Source organism: Eutrigla gurnardus (genome assembly GCF_963514095.1).
Source record: "Eutrigla gurnardus genome assembly, chromosome: 17".
Taxonomy (NCBI): Eukaryota; Metazoa; Chordata; class Actinopteri; order Perciformes; family Triglidae; genus Eutrigla; species Eutrigla gurnardus.
The window spans coordinates 15430851-15453932 of NC_139928.1; the positions used below are offsets into that span (position 1 = coordinate 15430851).

The 23082-nt window shown below is 42.6% G+C and overlaps 2 protein-coding genes across 2 annotated transcripts in view; one reads left to right on the forward strand and one right to left on the reverse strand.

Moving 5' to 3' along the window:
* The window catches only part of pygo2 (pygopus homolog 2), a 183378-nt gene that overhangs the window by 39904 nt on the left and 120392 nt on the right, over positions 1-23082 (reverse strand). The gene's annotated exons all lie outside the window — the stretch shown is intronic.
* Positions 803-4006, forward strand: cks1b (CDC28 protein kinase regulatory subunit 1B). The gene is made up of 4 exons (XM_084032525.1): positions 803-915; positions 1162-1229; positions 1410-1537; positions 2196-4006. Exons 2-4 carry the CDS (start codon positions 1171-1173, stop codon positions 2243-2245), a joined length of 237 nt encoding a protein of 78 aa, XP_083888651.1. The 5' UTR covers positions 803-915; positions 1162-1170; the 3' UTR covers positions 2246-4006.

Below are 23082 nucleotides of genomic sequence, written 5' to 3' on the forward strand. Positions count from 1 at the left end.
ACCTCATCAGTGACATGGAATTATAAGATGTTCATTACAGAGTGACAGACTGTCAACTTTAATTAACATTTGATTTAACTTTATTAGTTATTTTCAAACGACTAAATACTAAATATTATGTTTGTAAAGGATAAAAGGCATGGATGCAAATATGCCATAGATTTAAATTTATGTTGATAAACATGCAGAAGTAGGCTATTTGCAATCTGAATTCCATGCTGAACATTTTACTAGGTGTGGTTGTGGTGTGAAAAGGTAACATGCATTCATAAGTAGCCTGTTCAGATTGCATCCCGATGAACATTTAATTCATTGTTTAGGGCGACTTTAGGTTCACAGTGTGTATTAATTCAGACATTTCATTAATAACTTAATATTTAGATTTTCCAAATTCTTTCAAATTAAGCTCATTCATCTGTAGCTGCTATGAAAGTAGCTTGAATAATACATGAAACAGTGTCAAAATCATGGATGTATTAAGGTAGTTAGAAATAAAAACAGAGATGTTATATAATACATCTACATTCAAACAATGCACTGTAACTCTACACATGACATAACAATATCTGAGCCACTGGTTATGCAATGACATGAAAGTATGTTATCTTTAAGTTCAAACTGTGTCCCATACCTTCAGGAAGTTGTATGTTGTCGTGTTTCTGCTGTGCTGACCAATTAGAAGATGCTGTAGCCATTACGGCGTTTTCCTGCGACGGACAGAACCGACCAATCGCAAAAGAGTTAGCTAGACGGATTGGCCAATGGGATGTGACCAGGTCTATTTGAACGGGGAAAAGCGGGCTAGCAAACATTCGAGAGGGAAACAAAGAGGGGAGAACATCCTGCTTCTGTTGGACGCGAAACAACTTGAATAATTGGCTTTTTCTAATCAGGATTCTTTGGCAATCATATAAGGTAACTTTTCAGACCCGTCGATTGCGTCACACAGCAGCAAGAAACTAGTTCGGCGTCTGCGTAAGTTATCAAAGATGAAGCTTGTTCTCGGCTAATTTGGGCGACGTTAGCTCAACTGTTAGCCACACTCTCTTAGCAACGCGAGCTAAGACTCGCTGTCACGTTGTCCGCTAACATAGCCGTCCAACTTGCCTTGTTTCTGACTCTGGATGTTCACACGTGTTTTAACACAAATCTCTCCGCCAGGTCTCCGTCATGTCTCACAAACAGATCTACTACTCGGACAAATATGACGATGACAAGTACGAGTACAGGTGTGTACGGCTCATGTCTGCAGCGGCTTTAAACGTCACTTTGTCAACGTTTGTTTCATAGCTATATTGGCGAGACGGCATCGCACAGACACTTTCCTCAGTTATGTAACACGATACGTCATGGTGTTTATCTTACGCATGCGTTAATCTAATGTTGACACCCGCCATCATCTTCTACAGGCATGTGATGCTACCTAAAGACATTGCGAAGCGTGTACCGAAGACCCATTTGATGTCGGAGACCGAGTGGAGGAACCTGGGGGTCCAGCAGAGTCAAGGATGGGTGCACTACATGATCCACCAGCCAGGTATTTAATGTTTCCTCTGATGTGTTCAACAACAAAAAGCAGTCATAGATATATTATTATTATTATTATTATTGTCCCAATAATGGAAAGCTGTGTACTTTCAAGTATCAAAGTACAGTGCCATTTAATAAACGAGCAGCTATAAGGCTTTGCTCATGATCAAGCATTGGAAATGGGATTCTGATCTATATAACAATGCAGACTTTCATCAAGTTGGCAGCCTGTAGATGTTTGAGTCGTATGTATAAAACTGCCTCTTGTGCAAAAATTAATTTGACTGCAGGCTATGCCAACTCTGAGCAAGGGTTCTGTTTTACAGTTGTCATGTGCTAAATCTGTATTTACAAAAGCAATCACAAGCTGGAACTAACCACACATGACTGTCCATAATTTGCATTTATCTGCACTAATATTTATATAGAATAATATTTCCAATAAGCACACCAATTAATCCTGATGTCAGACAAAAGATGAGGTAACTGATCAAGTTACACTTCTTTCTAAAAACATATGGACTGCGACTGTCAAACTGGGCCACACCCATCATTCAATAATAACTGGAGTCACAAGAGTCCAGTTCCCCCTATGTGGAACACAGCATCACAATAATATTTATTTCTGCTTTCTATATTGTGTCCTCTGTTTTTCCCTCCCCCAGAGCCACACATCTTGCTGTTCCGACGCCCTCTTCCCTGCCAAAATGCATAAGAGAGAGAATCTCTGGGTCCTCGGAAGATCAGCCCAACTTGCCACAGGAAAAAAAAAAAACTCATCAAAATCGTGATCATGCTGTCAGACTACCAAACTCTCGTGTGGTAGGTGATTTGGGTTGATCATGTTGGACCTGGAAAAGGACTATCGCACATTCATGAACAGTGGTTGTGGAGTGGAGTTTGTGTTGAAGGGGGAAAAAAAACAAAAAAACATCACCCTTCTGTTGGGGGGAAAAGACTTCATGTGTTAACGGCGACTACACCGTCCGCCAGAAAACCTTCAAATCAGTTTACGCTGTCTTTCTCACTTAAACCTGTCTGACCAACTTGCTGGACCTGCTTGGATATTCCAGTTTTTTTTTAGAACAATTGTTAGAAGATCAAACTCGTTCAAATATTTGAGGAATTCTAACGGAGAGTATTCTGGGCTCGTGGGTGCAAGCCGGACAGAATAGTTGGATCCTAAAAATGAAGTTTGACTCCGAAACCTCAAAGTGCGGTTTTAAGTGACATGTTGCTGCTTGGTTCAAATGACACTGTAAAATTGGCGTTTGACTTTTTTTTGGGTCATGTGCAAGAAAAAACGCATAGATACGAGTCTGTCCCTCCCCCATCCATGACATCGTGTTTATATTTGGTTTCGGCCTACTTTCAAACAAAACACTTTGATGGCTCCGGTTGTACCAGTGAGCTGCTCAGTATTTATGAATGTGTTGCCCTTTCTGAAATAAATAGTAAACTTTTTTAAATATTATCGTGGAACACGGCAGGGTTTTTGCATTATTTGGGGTTTACGACTGCTTTATGATTGCAGCCACATGAGAATGCATGTGAAAATATAATAAAATAAAGGCAGTTGATGTGGGACACTAAACATGCTCTTATATAATAGATCACCAAATGTTGGTAAGCCAATTACATTTTTCTGCTTTGTGGTATTGCATACCATTACCAAGGCACTTGTTTTCATACTTTTGTCATACTTCTTCTGAATACACCCACTTTGACATGTTTACGTTTACCTTCTGCCTCCCTCCCCACCACCCACTTTTTTCTTTTTTTACTATCTCATACTGAGCTGCTCTGCTGTCACCGAGGCTAAAACTTTGCCTTGAATAATTGTTCTATGAACTTGTGCCTTTTTTTGTAAGGTTTGCTTTTGTTCATTTCCTTTTTTGACAGAATTTAGATTTTATAATGTGTAGCCATAGCGCTGTTCTGCCTTCCCAGAATTATTAAAAGAATCCATGCAATCCAATCAAACTTATGATGCATCTAGTGGTTTAATGAAACTGCTGAAATGAATTCCGTGTTGGAGGACTTCCATGTAACCCTGGTTGGTGGTCTTCAAAATAACACTAGAATATTGGATTATTACAGATGGAGTATTCCATCAATATGGAAATATTCACTTGACTGTGTTTGCCAAGTTTTTACTCTATTATAGCAAAATCTAACACTTTAAAAAGAAATATGACTTGAAGTTTGTATCCCATCATGTAGCGGCGCAAACGCAAATCCACCAGACAGCAGCATGAAATTCTTGACTACACCTGTGCTCCTCACTGTTTCTTATCTGTCAACTGTAAATTCAAGTAAAAATGTCTAAAGAAATTGCTTGTAGGAATTGTGACTGACCTATACAGCCTGTTTCTTAAACCCAAACTGCTTGACATGATACGCCGGACAGAGTAACTATTAGATCATCACAAATGGAAATGATATGCACCTGCTGTGCAGTTTTAATCACATTAAATATTCCATCTGATGCCTGTATCCTTTTTTTTTTTTTCCCCGGCTGCAAAACCACACTCAACTGGTACCGATCATCGTTGGTGCCAATTCTAGACGGTAAAACTGCTGAAGCGTTTCGGCCGTAAAACGTCACTGAATCTTTGGCGTTTATACAGCTGTTTTTAATTTATGCGTGTTACTGGAAGTGTGTGTGTGAGCCAAAACTGTAAAGTCATGTGTATGATGATCAGATGTGTCCTAGTGTGATGTAATGAGCCCTGCTGGGATAAAGCTGTGATGTATGCCAGACAGCACGCTTCATGGGTGTGTGATGTTATGGTACACAGGTGTTGTTCATCCAGTGGCACAGCGACGCTGCATCTGTCGTCTGGTGCCGTGACTCACGTTTTTTTTTCTTGTTAGTTGCCCGTACTATTGCCAGTCTAACAATGCCGGCGTCTCCCATTTCATGTGCAATATGGGTCTCCTCTCCGGCTGAATGACTCCGCCAGCTTAATGGGCACAATGTTTTACCGAATGGGCGGGTCGTTACGATGGCGTAAATGCATAAAGGGAGATGCGGGCGCAGCATCTGCCGCATATTTAAAAGTTATACTTGGTGTGAACTGCTGGTGGATTATTGCTCCGCAGAGGTTTTAATGAACAGGCAGTAAGGAAAACACAGCGTTTGGATAATTCAGGCACTCTATTTTCTAAATGAGGATTCAGCTCTACCTAAATTAAGTTTTGTCCTCTAAGACAAATTATATTAAGTTGTCTAGCTCCATGTAATTTCCTTAACCCGGCAAGTTACCTGTGAAGCAGCTTCAGCTGCAACAGTGGCAAACACATTTATATGATGTGTAATATTGTATATTAATCTTCAGGCACTGTTTTTCTCATTATCAATTTGTGTGCTGATTATTTTCTCGATTAATCACTTGGTCTATAAAGTGACCCAAGTTAGCATTTAAATCCATTACGTTGCACCACAGTATGTAGAACGTTTATTGACTGCTTATTCTGATTGATTCCTAATCAGGCTGATTATCACCATGTATTAAATGCATGTATATATTAGACTGTTTTGGCTCATTGAGGTCATTTATTTAAATAAAATGTGTATAATAATAAAACTTAAAGAGAGGATGATCTTCAAAACCTCTTTGAAGTCCAATAATGTAATACATCCATGTCAAATTTAATGGAGGTGAGTGCTGTCTGAATAGTTTTCTTTGAAATTTGTGTTTTTTTTTGTGGTCATACAATATGTAAATCACATAGAACTTCCTGTTTGCCAGCATGTCCTTAGGCTGAATGTTTTTAAGTCAAAGCGATAACCAAATATAATCCGTTAAATGCAAACAACAACAACCGAAAAAATCCTCATTCAAATACTGAAGGATATCAAAAAAACAAGCCACTTTCCCCACTTTGGACAGTGGAGGGCAGTACAGCACAACCAAGACAGCAGGGGAGATGGGCCACCTGAATTCAATTGGCTTTTTGCATGCATGCTGCCTGGAACACATGAAATGTAAAGATAATGTTTATGAATCAGGGTTACATTTAGATGGAAATTTGCACTTTCCTTTTGTCTGTATCACATTTGTAAAACCATATAACGTGTCGCGGCTCTAATCCAAAAAAGCACAAGCAAATCAGTCAGTGTCCCAGATCCACACAGACTAAACAGTGGGTGCAAACACGAAGGCTCGGAGCGACAGGCAGACGCCGTGGGTAGTAACTACACAACTTTGGAAGTCAGGGTTAATGGAGGAGAGAAAATGTTTTGTGAATTTTCTGACAATTTCAGGGAGAATGTTGCCGAGGTAATCACCGGGCTTTGATGGTCAGCAATCTGAGCCTCCTGCTGAGATCCAGAGATGTGTGCTGGCCACAATAACACGGAGGTGGCGGGGGGGAAAAAAAGCTTGAGCGTCTGCCAAATGAATCACGCTGTAAATGGGTTCCTGTTGGAATCTTAAAGGGAAATGATAACATAAACCTGTACCTGCATTTCGCAGAACAGCTAGGTGCAGCAGAAATAAATAAATCTGTTTATCAGGCCGATGACCAATTATTGAACACCGGTCAGTCACTGATAAGATTATTACCAATACACCCTTACTGTGCTCATTTTTCAAAGAATGATTTGAATGGCATTTAGAGGATGTTTCGCCCTGAACAAAAATCTAGGGAATTAGGGCTGCAACTAATAATGAGTTATTGATTAAGCATCATTTATCGTCTCAAATAATGAATTGTTTGGCATTTCCACTATTTCCTGACATCTCATAGACTACTTGCGTACAATCTTGTGGTGATTTTGTGTTTTGCCAAAACAAATCAGAAAAAGAAAACTTGCTTCCTAGTTGCTGGCACAAGTAGATATTTTGGATTTATGCTTTATGAAAAATGAAACGAATAAAGGCAATTCAATTAACATAAATTAAATTGGAAAACGTAAAAAAATGCTTGATCATGACATTTCTCTTTTAATGTTTTTTTTGTATTATGCAAATGAGAGATGCAAATTAACACAGATTAAAGATTGCTTAAAGTTTTTACAAACAACACTCTTCATATCTTCCCCAGGAGCCTCAACAGCTTGATGACGTCTCATTTTTCTTAGCTGTCAAAAATGTGTGCGTGTTGTTCTTTACGTGCTGTTCTGCCGCCTGAATAAATAACTTGAATCTTGATAGCTGTGCAGCATCGAAGCACCTTGGTTATCGCGATCCAAATCCCCGGTCGTGCTGGTGTGTCGGCGGCCGGAGGAGGGCAGAGCTCGGAGGACACACCGGGACACCGCAGCGGCTTCGTGGTGGTGGTGGTGGGGTGTTAGGGATGCTGTCGCACCCGGTCCGGGGCTAGCAGTTAGCCAACAGAGCAACACACACAAAACAAAGCACAACAATGCAATAACATTGAGAACGACGGGGTTATGGTTGCGTCATTGTACTACGGCATAGAAACAGGTTGTACCTCCCTTAATGAATCTCCCGTGCCGCGCGCCGAGTGTCACAAATCAAACACACCTACCTCGTCACACCTGGCGCGTGCTGAGTCTGGCTAACATGCTAACATGCTAATGCTTCTGCGTTTGTTCGGGAAAGTTTGGGAGGCCTGTGAGGCTGTTTTCTGCGCAGCACCGGAGCCTGAAAGGATGGATTAGCAACGAGGTGGAAACTGGAGCCAACTTGGGAATTTCCGGACATTCAGACAGGTGAGTAAGTTACAAACAACTCGCTGAAGAATGCTGTAGCTGGAGTTTATATTCTGTGTGTAGGCTGCATCTCTGTTGTTGCTGCCCTGGTGGTGTTTTTTTATTTATTATTTGTCGTTTGTTGTGGTTTATTTACCATCTTTGTCGAAGTGTTGTGTCCACTTCTTTGCAAGGTAGCACAGAGGAAAGTACTTTATTGATAACTAAGTGGGTTACATGTTGCCATTTAATTATACTAACTGACCTCATTTAAATCCAAGTACATTTTATACAGGCACCTTTTAATTATGCTTGAGTAAACGTATACACAGTAACAGTACTACTTTTACTTGAGTAGGCATATAATATTCTTTCCGTCCGTGTGGCTCAGAGGAACAGCAAGTTGTTGGAACAGCTGGGGTTCGATTCCCACCTTCTACAGTCCACTGTTAGCTGCTCACTGCCGGCTCAGCCATCACCAGAGGCGTTCCGAGGAATGAGATATGCTCTGAATTTAGAATACAGCACCTGTTAATTAAAGAAGCCTAAAAAACATCTCACATTATATTTTGGTGGCTGTTTGCACAAAAAAAACAAAAAAAACATGAGAACTCATATTGTTAGTTCTTGGGTTTGGACATGATTGCCAGAACTTGCAGAGCATCTATATAGCATGAGAAAATGATCATGATAAAAAATGTATGATTTGGTTCTGTTCTATTTAGTTATGGGGAATTAACATTGTACCCTTCAGTCAGTAAAGCAAACTTGCAAAAGAGCCCCAAAGTGTTATTAAGGTTAGCCAGGTATGTGAATAATTTAAAGCAAAATGAAAAGCGGTGAGTGGGAAAGTGTGATTGAGGATAACGGGGTGTGAAAATGGGCTCAGTAAAGGACCATGGGAGAGAAATGACGGAGGGGTGTTTTACAGTGAAAAAAGCAGGTGAAACATAGAGATAGAGCCAAACAGGGCAAAGGTAACTCTTTACAGGAGCAGGTGGGAGAGAGATGTGAATGGAAAGTACATACAAAGGGGAGAGTCTGAGAGTGAAAGACGTTGGGAGAGAGAGTGGAGAAAGAAGGTCAGACGGGGAGATGGAAAGTGCTCGGGCGAGAAGGGGTATTTATGTCTGGGTGTCGTCAACACAGCGGGATGCCTTCTAAAAGGAAGCCAAGTTTGATAGAGAGTGCGAGAGAACTTAGAGCTGCTGTTTGAAAGACGGCTGATGGAACAAAGAGCCCAAAATTGCTCCATTAGTCTGTCCAGAGACTCGTATCCCAAAAATGAATTTGAGAACAGCACAAAATAATTTATAAGACTAATCTATCAAAGTATACAAAAAAATGGAAATTCATCGTAAGGTTAATATTCTGTGAAACAACAAACCGTCTGTGATAAATTAATCTTTGAATAATACATTGGACAAAATTTATAATTTAGTTAATGTAATTTACTGATTTTCCTCAGACTGATACTGTCGGGGAGAATGAAAATATGAAATGATCCCCTGCCGCCTAAGACACATGACACCAGACCTTGAGGCCAGAAGGGCAATTCTTGCCAAAATGAGTGTCATATATTAAATTAAAGCTCCTGGTGGGATCTGTCTGGAGGCTAAAGGCACACCGCTGAGGACATTAGATGACAAAAAGAAATGGGGGAAATCTAGTCTTAATACAATCTATGAGAAATACCCCACTTGTACATGCCACTTCTTTTTCCCTCAAAATTAAAGTAAAAAGTCAACGTCGGATGTCAGGACAAGTTCCAATAAATGTCATGATGAAATACTGTTATTGTGTCTCGCATGACAACCCATTCTCATCACAATGGGCCAAATCCCACAGCCTGGTCTGTGCTCCTAAGCTTCTTATTATGATGTCCTTTGTCTATTGTCTATTGTACCTGATTCAAGTAAATATTGCCCAAATCTCAACCCTCCTCTTTGGGTCAAGTTCCATGAAGAAATATTCATAAATTCAGTCAAATGGATCAGAGAATTTAGCGCTGCAAAGCTAAATAGAGACATAAATTAAACTACCAAGGAGCCATGTTTAACACCACATTCATGTTGTTGAACCATGGCAATGTAGGTAAAAAATTAGTGAAGTAACAGCATGGAGAACAGCGACCTTTGAGCAACGTCTATGACATTTTGTACAGAAAGGTTTTTACTGGAATCTCAAGTTGTTGATCTTTTATTCGGGAACAAACTTTACCACTTTGACAGCCAGCTATTTTACAGTAATTGAAATAGCTGGCATTATTTCCAACGACAATATTTCCTCTGTGAGCAGCAAACTGCATACAGTGCATCCCAGAATGCAAACCTGACTTATGAGCGATGCATCAAACCTGCCAATGGCCTCACCAGAGTTACTGTCTTTAAAATGTTGACTATCATGTAAAAAATGTGGGGATTCCACTGAATGTTCTCCTGGGAAGATATGACAAGAGACCATTATCCTGAAATATCAACACATTTAGACTTAACTAAGCATCCTGCCCTCAACAATGGTGACAAAACAAGAAAAAGATGGCGCTACTTTGTGCAATTCTACTTATAACAGATGTTTGCATGGCAACCGATTTGTGGTGACGCTCGGACCTGATCCGGTTGGCTTAATGTAGCGTTTTGAATAAGTCCTTGCCACTTCCTCCTCCTCCTTGTCCTTGCTTACACTGAACACTGGTCAAAGCTTAGTCGGTCAACAAGCAAGGGTTTCATCAAGACCTCAAAATGAGTTAATCCACTTGAGTGCTATTGTAACGTACTGAGGTTAAAGCCCAGGGCAGTGCCCGGCCAGCTCTAACTCATCCACCTCCAGTCACTGTTGATGAAAAGTTCTTCTAAATGGAGTCAGCCGGTCAAGCATCGATTTGGTCTGAGGAACGACTCCGGCACCTCCTGGTGATACCGATTTTAACATGTTTGGTCCCGGGCACAACGCCGCTCAGCTGCATCGATCCCACCTCGCAGACTCGGCTCATCAGACTTTATGGCGTGTTGGTGTAAGAGTTGTTCTACGAGTTGGCCCTGTTGAAAAGGTTACCGAGATAGTCAGTGAGAGTTATTTCATGAGCCGGGCTGTTGGGATTGCTCGTGGCACACTGAGTCACACAGCGGGAAAATCAGTACTGTCTGTCGATATGACCAGCAGGGGTCAAGCCGCCTGCTCTACAGTATTATGCCGCGGCGTAAAGATACGACGGGGCGCTTCTGGGTCTCTCAGCTCCGTCGCCATCATTCCCCCCGGAGGTCGCTTTGAAGCTGACAGAAATGATTACCCAACCATATTTTTGGGATTACATCCTGAGACTCAATTCAAAGGGAATAAGACTCAAAATGAAATCAGCCTTAAACACCGTGGCACCGGCTCATGTATTTTCAAGAGCTCTTTGTGAGAAGTAGGTTATAAATCAATTTTAAGATTGATGAAGCGCTTTATCTTGATTCTCAACCTTGGCAGATCCTTCAGGGCTCTTTTAAACATTGGTATATTTCTCGCACTGGCGAGTGGCGGTCGAAAACGTCTTGACTGCCGTCTTTATGTAAAGTGAGGCGACTCGCTATAAATGAGGCGTATTAAACCGCACCTGTTGATGGGATGTTGGAAGCGAGTGTGTGTGTGTGTGTGTGTGATGGTGTGTGTGTGCGCGGCGTATCGATCTGGCTGGAGGAGAGCTGGGGAGGACTTCCACATGACCTCGATGTGTGAGATGCCGTCTGGACCTGGAGACGGCACTATTGATCAGCGTGTTGAGTCCTAAGTAGCCCCTCCATTCAATCCCTTCGACGGCAACACACTTCCAAAATGACAGCAATCAATGGAAATGGTTAAATGACCTCGCACATCTTAAACGTTATGAATTGCCATGGCAACCTGTGATTTATCTTTTTTGGAGTACGGAGAGCCGTCCGATTTATTGACCACTCGTGAGGCTACTTATCGTCCCTCAGGACAGCCACTGTGTCAAACTAGAGCTCCGTGTTTATGAACTATACTCCCAGTGAGTCGGTGAATATTTACTCCTCTTCCCCGGCTGCTGCAAAAGACCCTCTTTGCATGATAGATAGGCAATATATGAGCCATTTCCCCCCTTTTCACTCCTCACTGCTTGTAATCCAAACACATTTTAGTGTGATGGTTGTCAAAATGGTAGTGGGTAATCAGACAGAGACAAAGATGAATAATGCATCACAATATGTCTGGCTATCATCGTGTTGATTATTGTCAGAACAAACCAGAGCACTGTTTTCAAAATGAAAAAGACAGTCAGCACAGCTCTAGCTCTCCATCCAAGAACGTGTACATCATCAGTCTCTCTCTAATGTACAGTTAGAATATACTGTGGTGCGATACCAGGAAGTTACGGGGAAAAAAGTCTGAACTGCAGTTGTCATTTCCTCCCCCATAAATTGTAAGCTCAAGAGGCGAGAAGCAAGTCAAGCCGTGTATCACTTGACTTCGCCCCCCAGTACTGTAGACACATTGACAAACAGCATAATGCAGACAATTGAGATTGATACCGTAGACCACAACAGCACTGTCTACTCATGAAATCTGGCACGCAGCCGTTACGGACAACTGGCCTCGAGCGATCAGGAAGCAGCGGAAAATACCAGAATGTGCCGGCTGAAAAAGTGAAATGCCAATTGTGGAGGTGCAAATGATCTGTCATTAGACACGGCAGAAATGGCAGATGAGTGTAAAAAATGTGCAAATTTGTGACAATCTCCCCCACTTTTTTTTTCTTGGATTCATGCAACGACGACTGTGATTGGTGAGGGTCGTTACAGCGAGAGGATGGTGTTTAGGAGGAGGACATTTCACATTGACGGGAGTGACAAAGAGTGAAAGTGTGACAAAGTAATTGTAAAAATGACAGCGACATTTAGCCACTGTTAAACAGCAGAACTGAACGGTGGCATGCTGCAGAAAGGGTGCTTTATTGAGTTGTTAGCCATTAGAGAGCAACAAAAAAAAAAGAGAGTCCTCCATTGTCCATCGTTGTGCTATTTGTGGCATATCTTTGAATTCAAGTGAATTGGAGTCCACGAGTAAGAGCCGCTGTACCACAGGGGAGAATAGACATGTATGATACATGCATATAAAACTATAATCTTTTCTGACAAGGGTCTTGCATTTCCCCCCAGCCGCTGTTGCAATTTTTCAGAGCGTTACATGATGACAAGCCCTCTCCATTTTTATCTAAGCCTTAATGCTTTTAGCCCCACTTTCTGAATTAGCTGTCAGCCACTGTGGTCTCCTTCTCAGTGCTTCTTTGGAGCTCAAATGACTGAATTAGGCTCTACCTTTATAGATAATTGCTTAATTGGGGTCTTTTCATATGCTGTCGGTGGCTGAGGACCTGAGAAAGGCTCTGATAACTCTGTAATTATGCGGCTACAGCAGATATATGCGTTTATGGAAGAGCTGTGAAGAATGAGCTGACAGCCTCGTGCTCTCGCTCTCTCTCTCTCTCCATGGACTTTGAGATACAGCTAAAATTGCAGGGCCTCTTTCTATACAAGTACACACGTATTTGTGTGTGTGGCTGTCTTGAGTGCGTGTGTGTGTGTTGTCAGGACTTATGACTGTATCTCGGTATACGAATGAGACGTCAGAGTATGAATCCAGCAAGTCTGCAGGTATGTCTGCTTTTATTCGCGCTGCACGGCCACTGTCTCCTTTTTGAAAGGTGGAAGAACACCATTACATGGTACATCTCCTTCCTTCTAGCACAGCTCTTGGATACAAAGTGTCAGATGACGTCTATTTGTGTAAACTGTTTTGGGGAGGAACATCACATCCATGGCGGCCGGCTTTCACCGGAGCCTCTGCTGTCAATATACAGTTGCCCGTGGAGATGCACCGTGGTGGAGGAGGAGGGAGCGAGGAGAGAGGTGAATACAGTTATGGTCTGAGGTGAATAACGGGAGAGTGTCGGAGGAAGAAGTGGGAGCCAGAGGAAGGAGGACTAGAGCCACCACAGGAAGAGAAGGAGGATGGGGTGGGGGGGGGATTAGTTTTGCTCCGGTAACGACAGATCATAAAAACACAAAGGGGAGGAAAGAGGAGAAGAAGAAAAAATGAGAGAAAGGGGGAGGATTAGTGCCACTTCAGGAATGATAGAACATGGGGGAGTGAGAGAACGGGGAGTGGGATAGGAGATGGGAGGAATCCTGGGAGTTTAGTTAGGATTAGTTTTGCTTCAGGGACCGGGGATTGAATGAGGGAGAGGGAGTTGGGTGATCTGGGTGGCGTCGGGGAAACAAAACCTCTTATCAATCAATTGTTGACAAAGTGAGACCCAGAACAATCTCTCTCTCTGCACCCTGCACCCCCCCCCCCCCCCCCCCCAGCCCTCTGGGATGTGTATATTTACTGGATGTCACTGGCGACACACATTTATAACTAATGATGCGGTAGTAAATAAAAGTCTCGCACTGCAGTCAGTGACCACCATCTTCTCTCACAGTTTTAATAATACATTTTTATGTGTCCTATACATCAACGGACACGCAGTTCATAATACTGCAAATGGGCTTTCATCAGGCTCAATGACCTACCGCATAGTGACTTACCAGACATTTATTTAAATGGAAATCCTCAAGATTATTACTTTCAAGGAAAAAGTTTTCCATCTTCTCAGATTATTTTGAACAATTAAAATGACAAAACTACCCAGCGTTTCACAAAATAAAGTAGCAGAGATAAAAGAGATGGATGAAAACAACCACATTTTATCCAGCGTGTTTGTATTTTCTACCTCTGGTTTACATTAACTCTGCGTCTGCTCGTTAAACAATGGGTAAACAGTGTGTGACGAACCAGAAGATGTACGTCACCTCATCAGCAGATTGTTTCCTGGAGGTAATCTATCCCTAAATATCATGACTAATTACTTCCATCAGTCCAAACCACGTAACGAGGTTTGCTGCACATGAAACAGATTGAGCATCTACAGCTGTTCCTTTCTTTTTTCTTCCAGTTGGCAGGAATCTCTAGCTGCTCCTATTTTGCCTAGGAAATGAAAGATTTGCTTGTGAGATTATTTCTTCCTTTTATGAAGGCCATCAGCGGAGCCTTTAACACAGAAGTAGTGCTCACCAGGGTGTTCTGTCCTGTGATAGAGGGTGTGGAAATTATTCAATAACAAAACATTTGTGGTGTCTGAAGTTTTATTCAAAGTTGTACGGCTGTAAAGGGGGAAAAGAAAGATAACAAGAAAGATTGCTAACTAGCTCCCAGATCCTTAAAGACTTTCTGTAGAAGAACAAATAGCTGTGCTTGTTTGTTTCTCGGATGAGAGCCATTATGTGAAAATAGATGTCGTCTTTTCTCACATTTACACATATGGTGAGAATTGACTGACGTATTGCAAAGCAAGGTGTATGTTTCTCAAGTTACACACGGTACATTTTGTTGCTGTGCCGTGACAAGAGGTGATGGTGGGAGAAAAGAGAATAAAAAGGGAGACGGAGAGAGAAAGCAACACAGCGGGGTAACTAGGGCTGGGGATCGACCCTTGGTACTTTTTTAGCACCGACCGAATCACGTCCATAGCACCGAGTATTAAAAACTGACCAAGCATTCGGTGACAACTTTTGGTACTTGAAAGCTCATTTAGTGGAATTTGTCAAAGAAAAAAAAAAAGCACATTGTCGAGTTCTCTACTGTGTTTTAGTGTAATTAATGGGCACAACGCTTCATCCAGCGTCTCTCCTCTCTGTCTGTTTCATTGAGGGCGGGGCCGACACACACACACACACACACACACACACACACACACACACACACACACACACACACACACACACACACACACACATACAGTGATCGAGTCATGTCAAAGACGTTAATAATGTCCTATGTTTTGTCACCATAAGAATGACTTGACCCGTAATAATCCGTGTGATGAGCAGCTACAAACAGAATCTCTCATCAGAAACATTCAGAAATGATTCACAACTGAAAGTAAAACTTAAATAGCAGCGAGTGGATCGACAGATGCGCTGACTTTAGACATGGTAAAAGTAAATTAAATGTAAAATGCTCTAAAATTGTAAAACACGGAATTTGGGATCAAATAAAACGGAAAGAAATGGTTATTGAAATGTATTTAACGCTCATCCAAGGTATCGAAAAAAGTAGCGTTTTGGTATCGGTATCGAATCCCAGGTATCAGAATCACCACCGGTATCAAAACATTTCAAACCATACCCATCCCTAGGGGTAACTATGACTGGCCCATTAACAGGCCTGGTTGTCAGTGTCGGCGGGCTCAGCTGCGGACAGTGGGCAACAGTAGTTACGGAGGAACGTTGTTAAAAAGGAGCACCGCTGTCAGATCTGGACATTCTCCTAAAGTGTACATGGCTGAGGTCACGGGGCGGATGGTTAACACTCGCAGGAGAGAATAACAAGTCCGGTGCTTTGTACAGATTGACTCTGAAGACCGTCCCGATGTGAATATCAAACCTCCACCGTGACAAATAGGCAAAGAGGGCGACGGATGACGAGCCAAGCGAGGGTTTGTGAAAAGAGGGGAGCATGTGTGAAATGATGGAAAGAGGTTGCTGGGAGGGAGGGAGGGTGAGCGAGAGAGCGAGCGAGAGCAAGAGGATGTAAGGCAGATGGAGAGAGGTGACAGTGCAGGGAGCGAGAAAGAGAGGAAGAAAGACAGAAAGGGGCAAGGTTTGTGTTTAATTAGCGACCCTGGAGAGTGTCTTGGTTGAGCCAAGGAGGAACATGGGATGTTCTCTAATTGGCCCCGCTCTGTGGTGAGGGAGGCAAGGAGGAAAAGTGAGAGAGAGAGGAGACAGACACAAGCGGGAGGAGAAGAGAAGAGGAGGAATGCCTGGACTTTTGTCTGCTTGGCAGCACGTGTATATGAGAGAGCTGTTGTCTTATTGCCCATAGAAATATGAAACCTTAGTTATTGCACTCATCCAACACATGCTCACTCCCAACACGTCAAACACTTTGGTCAGTCCTACGCTTCAAACTGCAACGCTTTACGTACCCTTCTAACCTCAGTTTTTTGGTTCTTCCACTTTCACATGAAAAACGAGTTAAGGCGACTAAACTTCTTGGTTAGTTTTAGAGAAAGAGAGTAGTTTGTTTACATAGATAAGTAGGCAACATTGCATAAGCGATATATTTTCATATGGGACATGAACACCGGTTTCCTGGGTGAAAGTCCTGTGTTTGTGCAGCCAACCATTCACCCTGATCTCCTCATTACACGGACTTTATCGCTCTTTATAGTACGTGATCTCACTTCCTCCTCTCCTCCCATCATAACAATGGCCAGGCAGGCTGTGATTTGATGTGTATGGTGTTTGAGAACAGGCTGACTCATTACATCTTTGTATTTTTCCTAGATTATTAAATGGGTATTATTGAATGTCTTACATGTCTATAATTCTTATTGTTGTTTACATGTAAATGTATTTGAGTTTTAGTTATCTGGAAATAATCCTATTTGCTTTGTTGCCGAGAGTTGGATATCTGCTCATTTAAATATGGAGCAAAAAGACTGGAAACAATCCAAGGAATAGTCAGGTCCGTAACGCCAGGAAAACCTGCAACTTTTCAAAAGACAAATGAGATACGTAGTAAGCTTCAGAGGTATGGAGCTAGAACAGTCTCATAATTCATAAATGCACACAGAAATGAATAAATGCACAAAAAAGATTTACAAATGTATTTGGGGATTTGTATATACATGTGACTCAAAACACAAATACATTTTCAATGCACACACAAATATGTTTCATTTCATATGTAAGTAAAAAATATTCACATATGAAAAAAACAAGATTCATAAACATATTTCCAATGCACACACAAATCTAAAAAAAAATCACAAATACATGAATGTTAAAGTATTTGCAATCTTCATCAAATACGCATTTGGGGCTTGTTACATTCATATATGAACTGTTGGACCTGTATTTACAAAGTGCTTTTAATTTGTAAACCTCCCTGCATTTGTGTGTGAAACTTTTGAGACTCCCCTGACGTGACTCTTTGAGTCACATGTATATACAAATCCCCAAATACATTTGTAAATCTTTTTTGTGCATTTATGAATTTCTGTGTGCATTTATGAATTATGAGACTGTTCTAGCTCCATACAGAGGTGGTGGTAGGCAGATTTGTTTACCTTTGGGCAGAGCCAAGCCAGCTGTTTCCCCCTGGTTTCAGTCTTCAGGCTAAGCTACAACTAGGACGCATACCTGCTGCTGCTGCTGCTGTATAACAGTGTAGTCGAGAAGCTGATGTAAAGCCAGAGAGAGTGCTGCTGGGTTTTTACTGACTTGCTGTGTTGGTGTTTGCACAACCAATCAAGAGTTCAGGGTTACAGAGAGATACATACGTTTGTGTCTGTGGACGTCTGCTTCTTTATTTATCAGCCACTGAACCTGGCTAATTAAGCAAACCCCTTGACTCTGCATTATAGGTGCAAGAATGAGGAGGAATGAGTGGAGGGTGTTATGGCAGCATATTGTTTTTTAATTAGATAATAATCAATTACTTAATTGGTGTATTGTTTAAGTGTCTACATACTTTTGTCAGTTTAGGATAGATAGCTGTAGAATATTGTAACAAAGCAATAAAACATGCAGAGCTAAAAATGACGTACTCGTGTATTGACGTATTTTACAGTAATGTGTGTGTGTGTGTGTCCGTGTGTGGGTGTGCGCTTTCGCTGCATGAGGTCAAGGAGAAACTTGGTTGCCATGACACGCAACAAAGAGGAGAGGAGCGAAAGCTCAGAGGATATGAATAAGGGAGCAGGAGAGATGGATGAGGGGTGTGGGGTGAGGCAGGAGAGAGACAGAGATGGATGGAGTGAAGAGTCTGGCTGTACGGGGGCATGGCTACAGAGAGAGACAATTCACAGAAGCACAGAGGAGATCTGGGAGAGGCTTTGGGAAAATGACAAGTCAAGAAGTTGGGGAAGGAGGGATAATGAGCGAGGACAGAGAGGAAGGAGCTTGTGTTCGTGTGCGAAAGGGAGAGGCCGAGGCATGGGGGAGGAAAAAGGGGAAGTGTGTTGGGGAGAATTTGGAGGGGTGAGGGACCGAGAGAGATGCAAATACAAGATTTAAGAAATGTTCGTGACAGAGAGGAGAAAAAGAAACTAGATTCAAGCAAGAAATCTGACCGGCTCAGCACGTTCTTCTTCATCTATACCCATTTAACATGGTGGCATTATTCTAACCATAGCCCTAATCAATACTTGTGACAGTATATTGGTGATCAATCAAAGTGCCAGGACAGAATTGATCATGTTCAGTCAGATGTGACATAAACAAGGCCCTGGGATCGATGCGACGTTAGTGTATTCAGTCTCAGACAAACACTCTGTATCTCAATTAACTGGTCATCGTTCCACTGTATATTTTGATAAAGAGAGACATTATGCACGTTTAAAAAGCAGCAGAGTACAAGATGATGTGTCGGGGGGAAAAAATGCACATTAAGCTATCACTTTTAAAAGCTTTGTTTTTCTCTGACGTGTTCGCAGCAGAAAGAACGTACACTAGTGTAATAACAACTTACAGAACGCGTACACCGAAAGCATTTTAAAGACGTTAAAGTGAGCACCTATCTGAAGAGACAAATCGGCGGAGAAGCAGGAGCCGGGGACTTTTCTTCCCCTGCAAAGTTAATAACAGCACACCACCGCAAAACAATCAGATAGCGAAGAGCCACACGAGGTGCCTTAATTATAGGTGCGAGTTAATTATGCGAGAATGAAGTAACGCCCGCCGCGCCGATGCCGCCATATAATGAGGCAGAGCGGTGCAAGGGTCACGGCGAAGGCGCATAAGGCGATGGACCACACATCTCCAGACCAGATCCAGATATAAAATTTGTCATTAAAACGCTGATAATTGTGCAGCGTATTGGATGTAAATGAGACTCGAAGATCGATACACCGACGCTGGGTTTAGTCTAATGGAGAAAAGGAGTGACGGTGATACATGGTTATAACCACGCTGCCTCACATTATGGATAACCCTTGCTAACCCTGCGTGCCCACTACACCTGCAATTAAACGATAATGCCTATGGGAGAGCGAGAGGAGAGAGACCCACCGCTCAAAGCACAGCTGCTTCTATCAAAGCTAAATGATGCTCCCCCTGACCTCGGGTGTAGCTAGCCGCGGCGCATAGGGAGCTTTCGGAGCTGTAATGCACCATTATGATATCGAACGGCCTATAGCTCCCCCTCCCCCTCCTCCCATCATCGCCCCCCCCCCACCACCAACTCCCACTCCTTCCACCCTGTCCGATTCTGAGGCATCGAATGGGAGAGCGTTTCCAGGAGTTGAAAGCCCTGAGGGGACAGAAGAACGGCTACATTGACCAGATAACTGAGACTAATTGGTCCAATCCTGAAGAACTGGCTCATTAAGGTGTGTGAGGAGATAATGAATCATGCTATGGGGTGCAGAAAAAATGATGGGAACAACACACATGCAAACACCATGCAAAGTACACAGGTGGAGTAAACACACACCTTCACGTGGTTTCAGATAATTGAGATTGATATTTACAGTGTGGCGCAGCTTGTATTAATTAAATTGTCAAAGGGTCAGCTCGCCCCAAATTACAAAAAACACATTTTCTCATTTCCCTCTAGTAGCTTCTCCCCATGCAGTTCATTTTGGTTTTATGGTGACTTCATCTGAATTTCCAATATTTTTTGTTTCTGTCAAAGCAATAGTCTCTATCTGTTACCCGACATCCTGGAAAATGTGTATATACTACTAATTTCACACGTAATGCCACTTTTCACAACATAATTAGGTTAATTTACATATATAAGTCTCAATATTCCTACACTAAAATTGACAGCAAAGATGGTGGAAATGGTAATCTTTTGTTTATGGTTATGTTTAGAAGCCGACAGCACTTAGTTAGGGGAAAACCGTGGTCTTGGCTGAATATTGAAAAATTCAACAATGACTTGAGGCGTCAGAATTGATGTGTTCACCTCACATCGCAATCTTTCCGAAACCCTGACCAAAGCCTCCTCCCTCAGGCTCTGTGCGGTCTAAGACGTGGTGTTTCTCTCACTAGTAGTCGATGTAGTAGTCGATGGCTCGATGCCGCTGTAGTTAATAGAGAAAATATGCTTTTAGTAATTTGGGCGATACCTCAATGTGAACTGATGCTCTGAAGGTGGACACACAGAAAATAAACGACTAATCCGAATGATGGTTAGGGGCAGCAAAAGATGGTAATAGAGGGAAGGGAGTACGCGTTTCCCCGTGTTGAAGGCCTCCATCGCTTCATCGCCCCCTTCACTCCACAAGCCGTCCCTCCATCACGGAGTGAGAGGGAGGAACGGACAGCATCGCCCGAAGCCAACGGAGCGGTGGAGCGAGCCGCAGAGAGATGGAGAAAGAGAGAAACTACAAAACAAAGGAGGTGGGGGTGGAGGAAGGCCGAGCCAGGTGTGGAGGAGAGACATGCAGAAAGCTGGAGCAAGAGAGCATGAGAGACACAGACGCTGCCGCGAGAAGTTGTCCTTCCCTCTGGTTATCCTCCACCACCCTGCCTGTGTTTCCTCCATCCCTGTGACTCTCTTCATGGCCCTTTGGCTCCGTGACCCCTGTGTCGGGCTGCCATTTCTCAGCCCGGCCCTGTCACTCTCCTCCCGGGCCGCGTTGCAGCCCACACTGGAGGGTCGAGTGTCGTCAGCGGAGCTTGAACCTCACACCAGTGTTGTAAGACAGAGCAGATCCCTGTGACGGACTAAATGTGACAGTTGAGCCGCTGACCTTTGGTCCCGGAGACGACGGACAGAAACCGCCAGCCGGAGCAGCGGCAACGGCCATGCACACATGGGTACTCCACAGAAACACAGCCAGAGAACATTAAGCATGCAGTTGATTAAAGTGTAGCAGAGCTGTATGCTTTGGGTGAGGGTAAGTGTGTAAATAGTGCGTATTTGAGCTTATTCTGTACATGAAGAACATTTCAAATTAAGACGATGTTTAAAACCTTGGGAGCGAGGCTCGCTGTGAGAGTTGGTGTTGATCAGAGCAATCAAGTGCAGAAAATGAGAGAAAGAAATTAGTACATCATTAAGAAGATAGAGAATAATCACACTAAAGTAATGTCTAAAATATCCATTTTAACAAGTCAACTTACAAAAAAAATCTGTATTAGTTCTTTATTCTATTGTCATTATTTGTGTTTGCTACTTTTTCATCTAATGAGCTCCACTGAGCACTAAAGCAGATATTTTATAACAAGAAAGGTTTCTTGTTAAAGATTCTATTAATAAAAAACACACACATCCTGTTTTTTTCTTTTGTTTCTCGTTATATTATAAGAAACCAAACTGTTTCTAGTGCTTGTCATGGTGGCAGAAATACAATTATTGAACAAAAAAGGAATAGGAAATGTGTTTTTTTTTTCCTGCCAGAGCAGGATTATTTTATGAAATATACTGCTGGGTGTAAAAGCTCACATCTTAAGTACAGTCATTTAAGTTAAGCTACCATTTGTTTTTGTAAATGTCAATTGGTTTTAATAGGTGGTATAATCCCTGTAGAGTCATGACACTGACTGTGCCAACGCTGGCTGAAGTGAATATGGAAATGACCAAGATTGGAGGTAAAAGGTTTTTCCTGTCACAGCAGCGTTGTGTGAGTTAAGGCTGGAGCGGCCCTGAAGGCATCCCCCCCCCCCCCCCTCCCTCCGGCAGTCATCGTTTCGGTTTCCATCAGCTCACTCTCCTCACTTACTATTTTCCCCTCCGTTTTGCCACCTTTTATGTCGGCAGCATTTCACCTTCGTTGCCTCCATCTTTTGAGACGCTCCACCTCTGAGTCCAATCCTACGGTCTGACACGTTATCTGGCTCTTTATCTTTGCTTTTATTTTTCGTGACACACACCATCTACCTCACTTGTCTGTCTCCTTAATGTTCTTCTACTTACTTACTTTACTCACTTACTCAAAACCCCCAAAACCTGCGTCCTTTCTCTTCTTTTTTGCTTTGTTTCTCCCTCAGGGAGGCCCAATCGCTCACTTTCTCCCCCTCCCTCCCTCCCCCCTCCTGCTCTCTGGCAGCGTTTATTTAAGCAGTTTCACAGTCACTGCGTCCTGCTCCGACTGTGTCCAACGACCAACCCTCCCTCTCCCCGTCTCTCATGGACACACTTTCCGTCTCTGTCCCTATATCTTCCTGCTCCTCCCTCCAATCCCTTTTTTTTTTTTATCCTTGTACCCTTCTCATTTTCTTGATCCCTCTTTCCTTTCACCCTTCCTCCCGGTGCTCCCTGCCTCTTTAGACACTCTGAGGTTCAGAGTCGCTTTAAAGACTTCACAGCCCGCCTCTGTCGTTGGGAGCTTTTTTAGATCTGAGAGGAGCAAGAAATCTGGGCCAGATAGAAGCACACACGTCCAGGGAAAGTAACTTTACTCTACTTTACTTATTAGACTATCTCAGAGACATTTAATTGTTAAATAAAAGGAAGATCTTTCCAGGCAGCCCGTAATTATCAGAAGAGATTGATGCCCTCAATGGGCAATTTAATAACCTGGAGAGGGCAGGGACCGCTGGATCTAGCTAATGTTTGAAAAGAGCGGTGTTAAGACACTAATCCCATTCATCTCAAGTTCTATATTCATTTTTCTTGTGTTAATAATAGCTGCGCAAGAACATGCGAGCACTTCAGACGCCCCATCTCTTTCATCTTTTCAGTTTTAAAATGAGTTTGTAATGAAATTATATTTATCATATCTCAAATACCTGCTGAGAGTCATAAGGATGATGAGAAAACTCTTCCAGAAAGTGTTTGCTGCAGCCAGACCCTTTCCGCAGTTAGCCGAAATGAAGCCGGACTGGTTA

What these genes read in the sequence shown, in the direction of transcription:
- cks1b (XM_084032525.1), top strand. Translation starts at nt 1,171, where the DNA reads ATGTCTCACAAACAGATCTACTACTCGGACAAATATGACGATGACAAG. An exon ending in GATGACAAGTACGAGTACAG is followed by an intron (nt 1,230 to 1,409) that starts GTGTGTACGGCT and finishes CATCTTCTACAG; the next exon opens with GCATGTGATGCTACCTAAAG. An exon ending in CTACATGATCCACCAGCCAG is followed by an intron (nt 1,538 to 2,195) that starts GTATTTAATGTT and finishes TCCCTCCCCCAG; the next exon opens with AGCCACACATCTTGCTGTTC.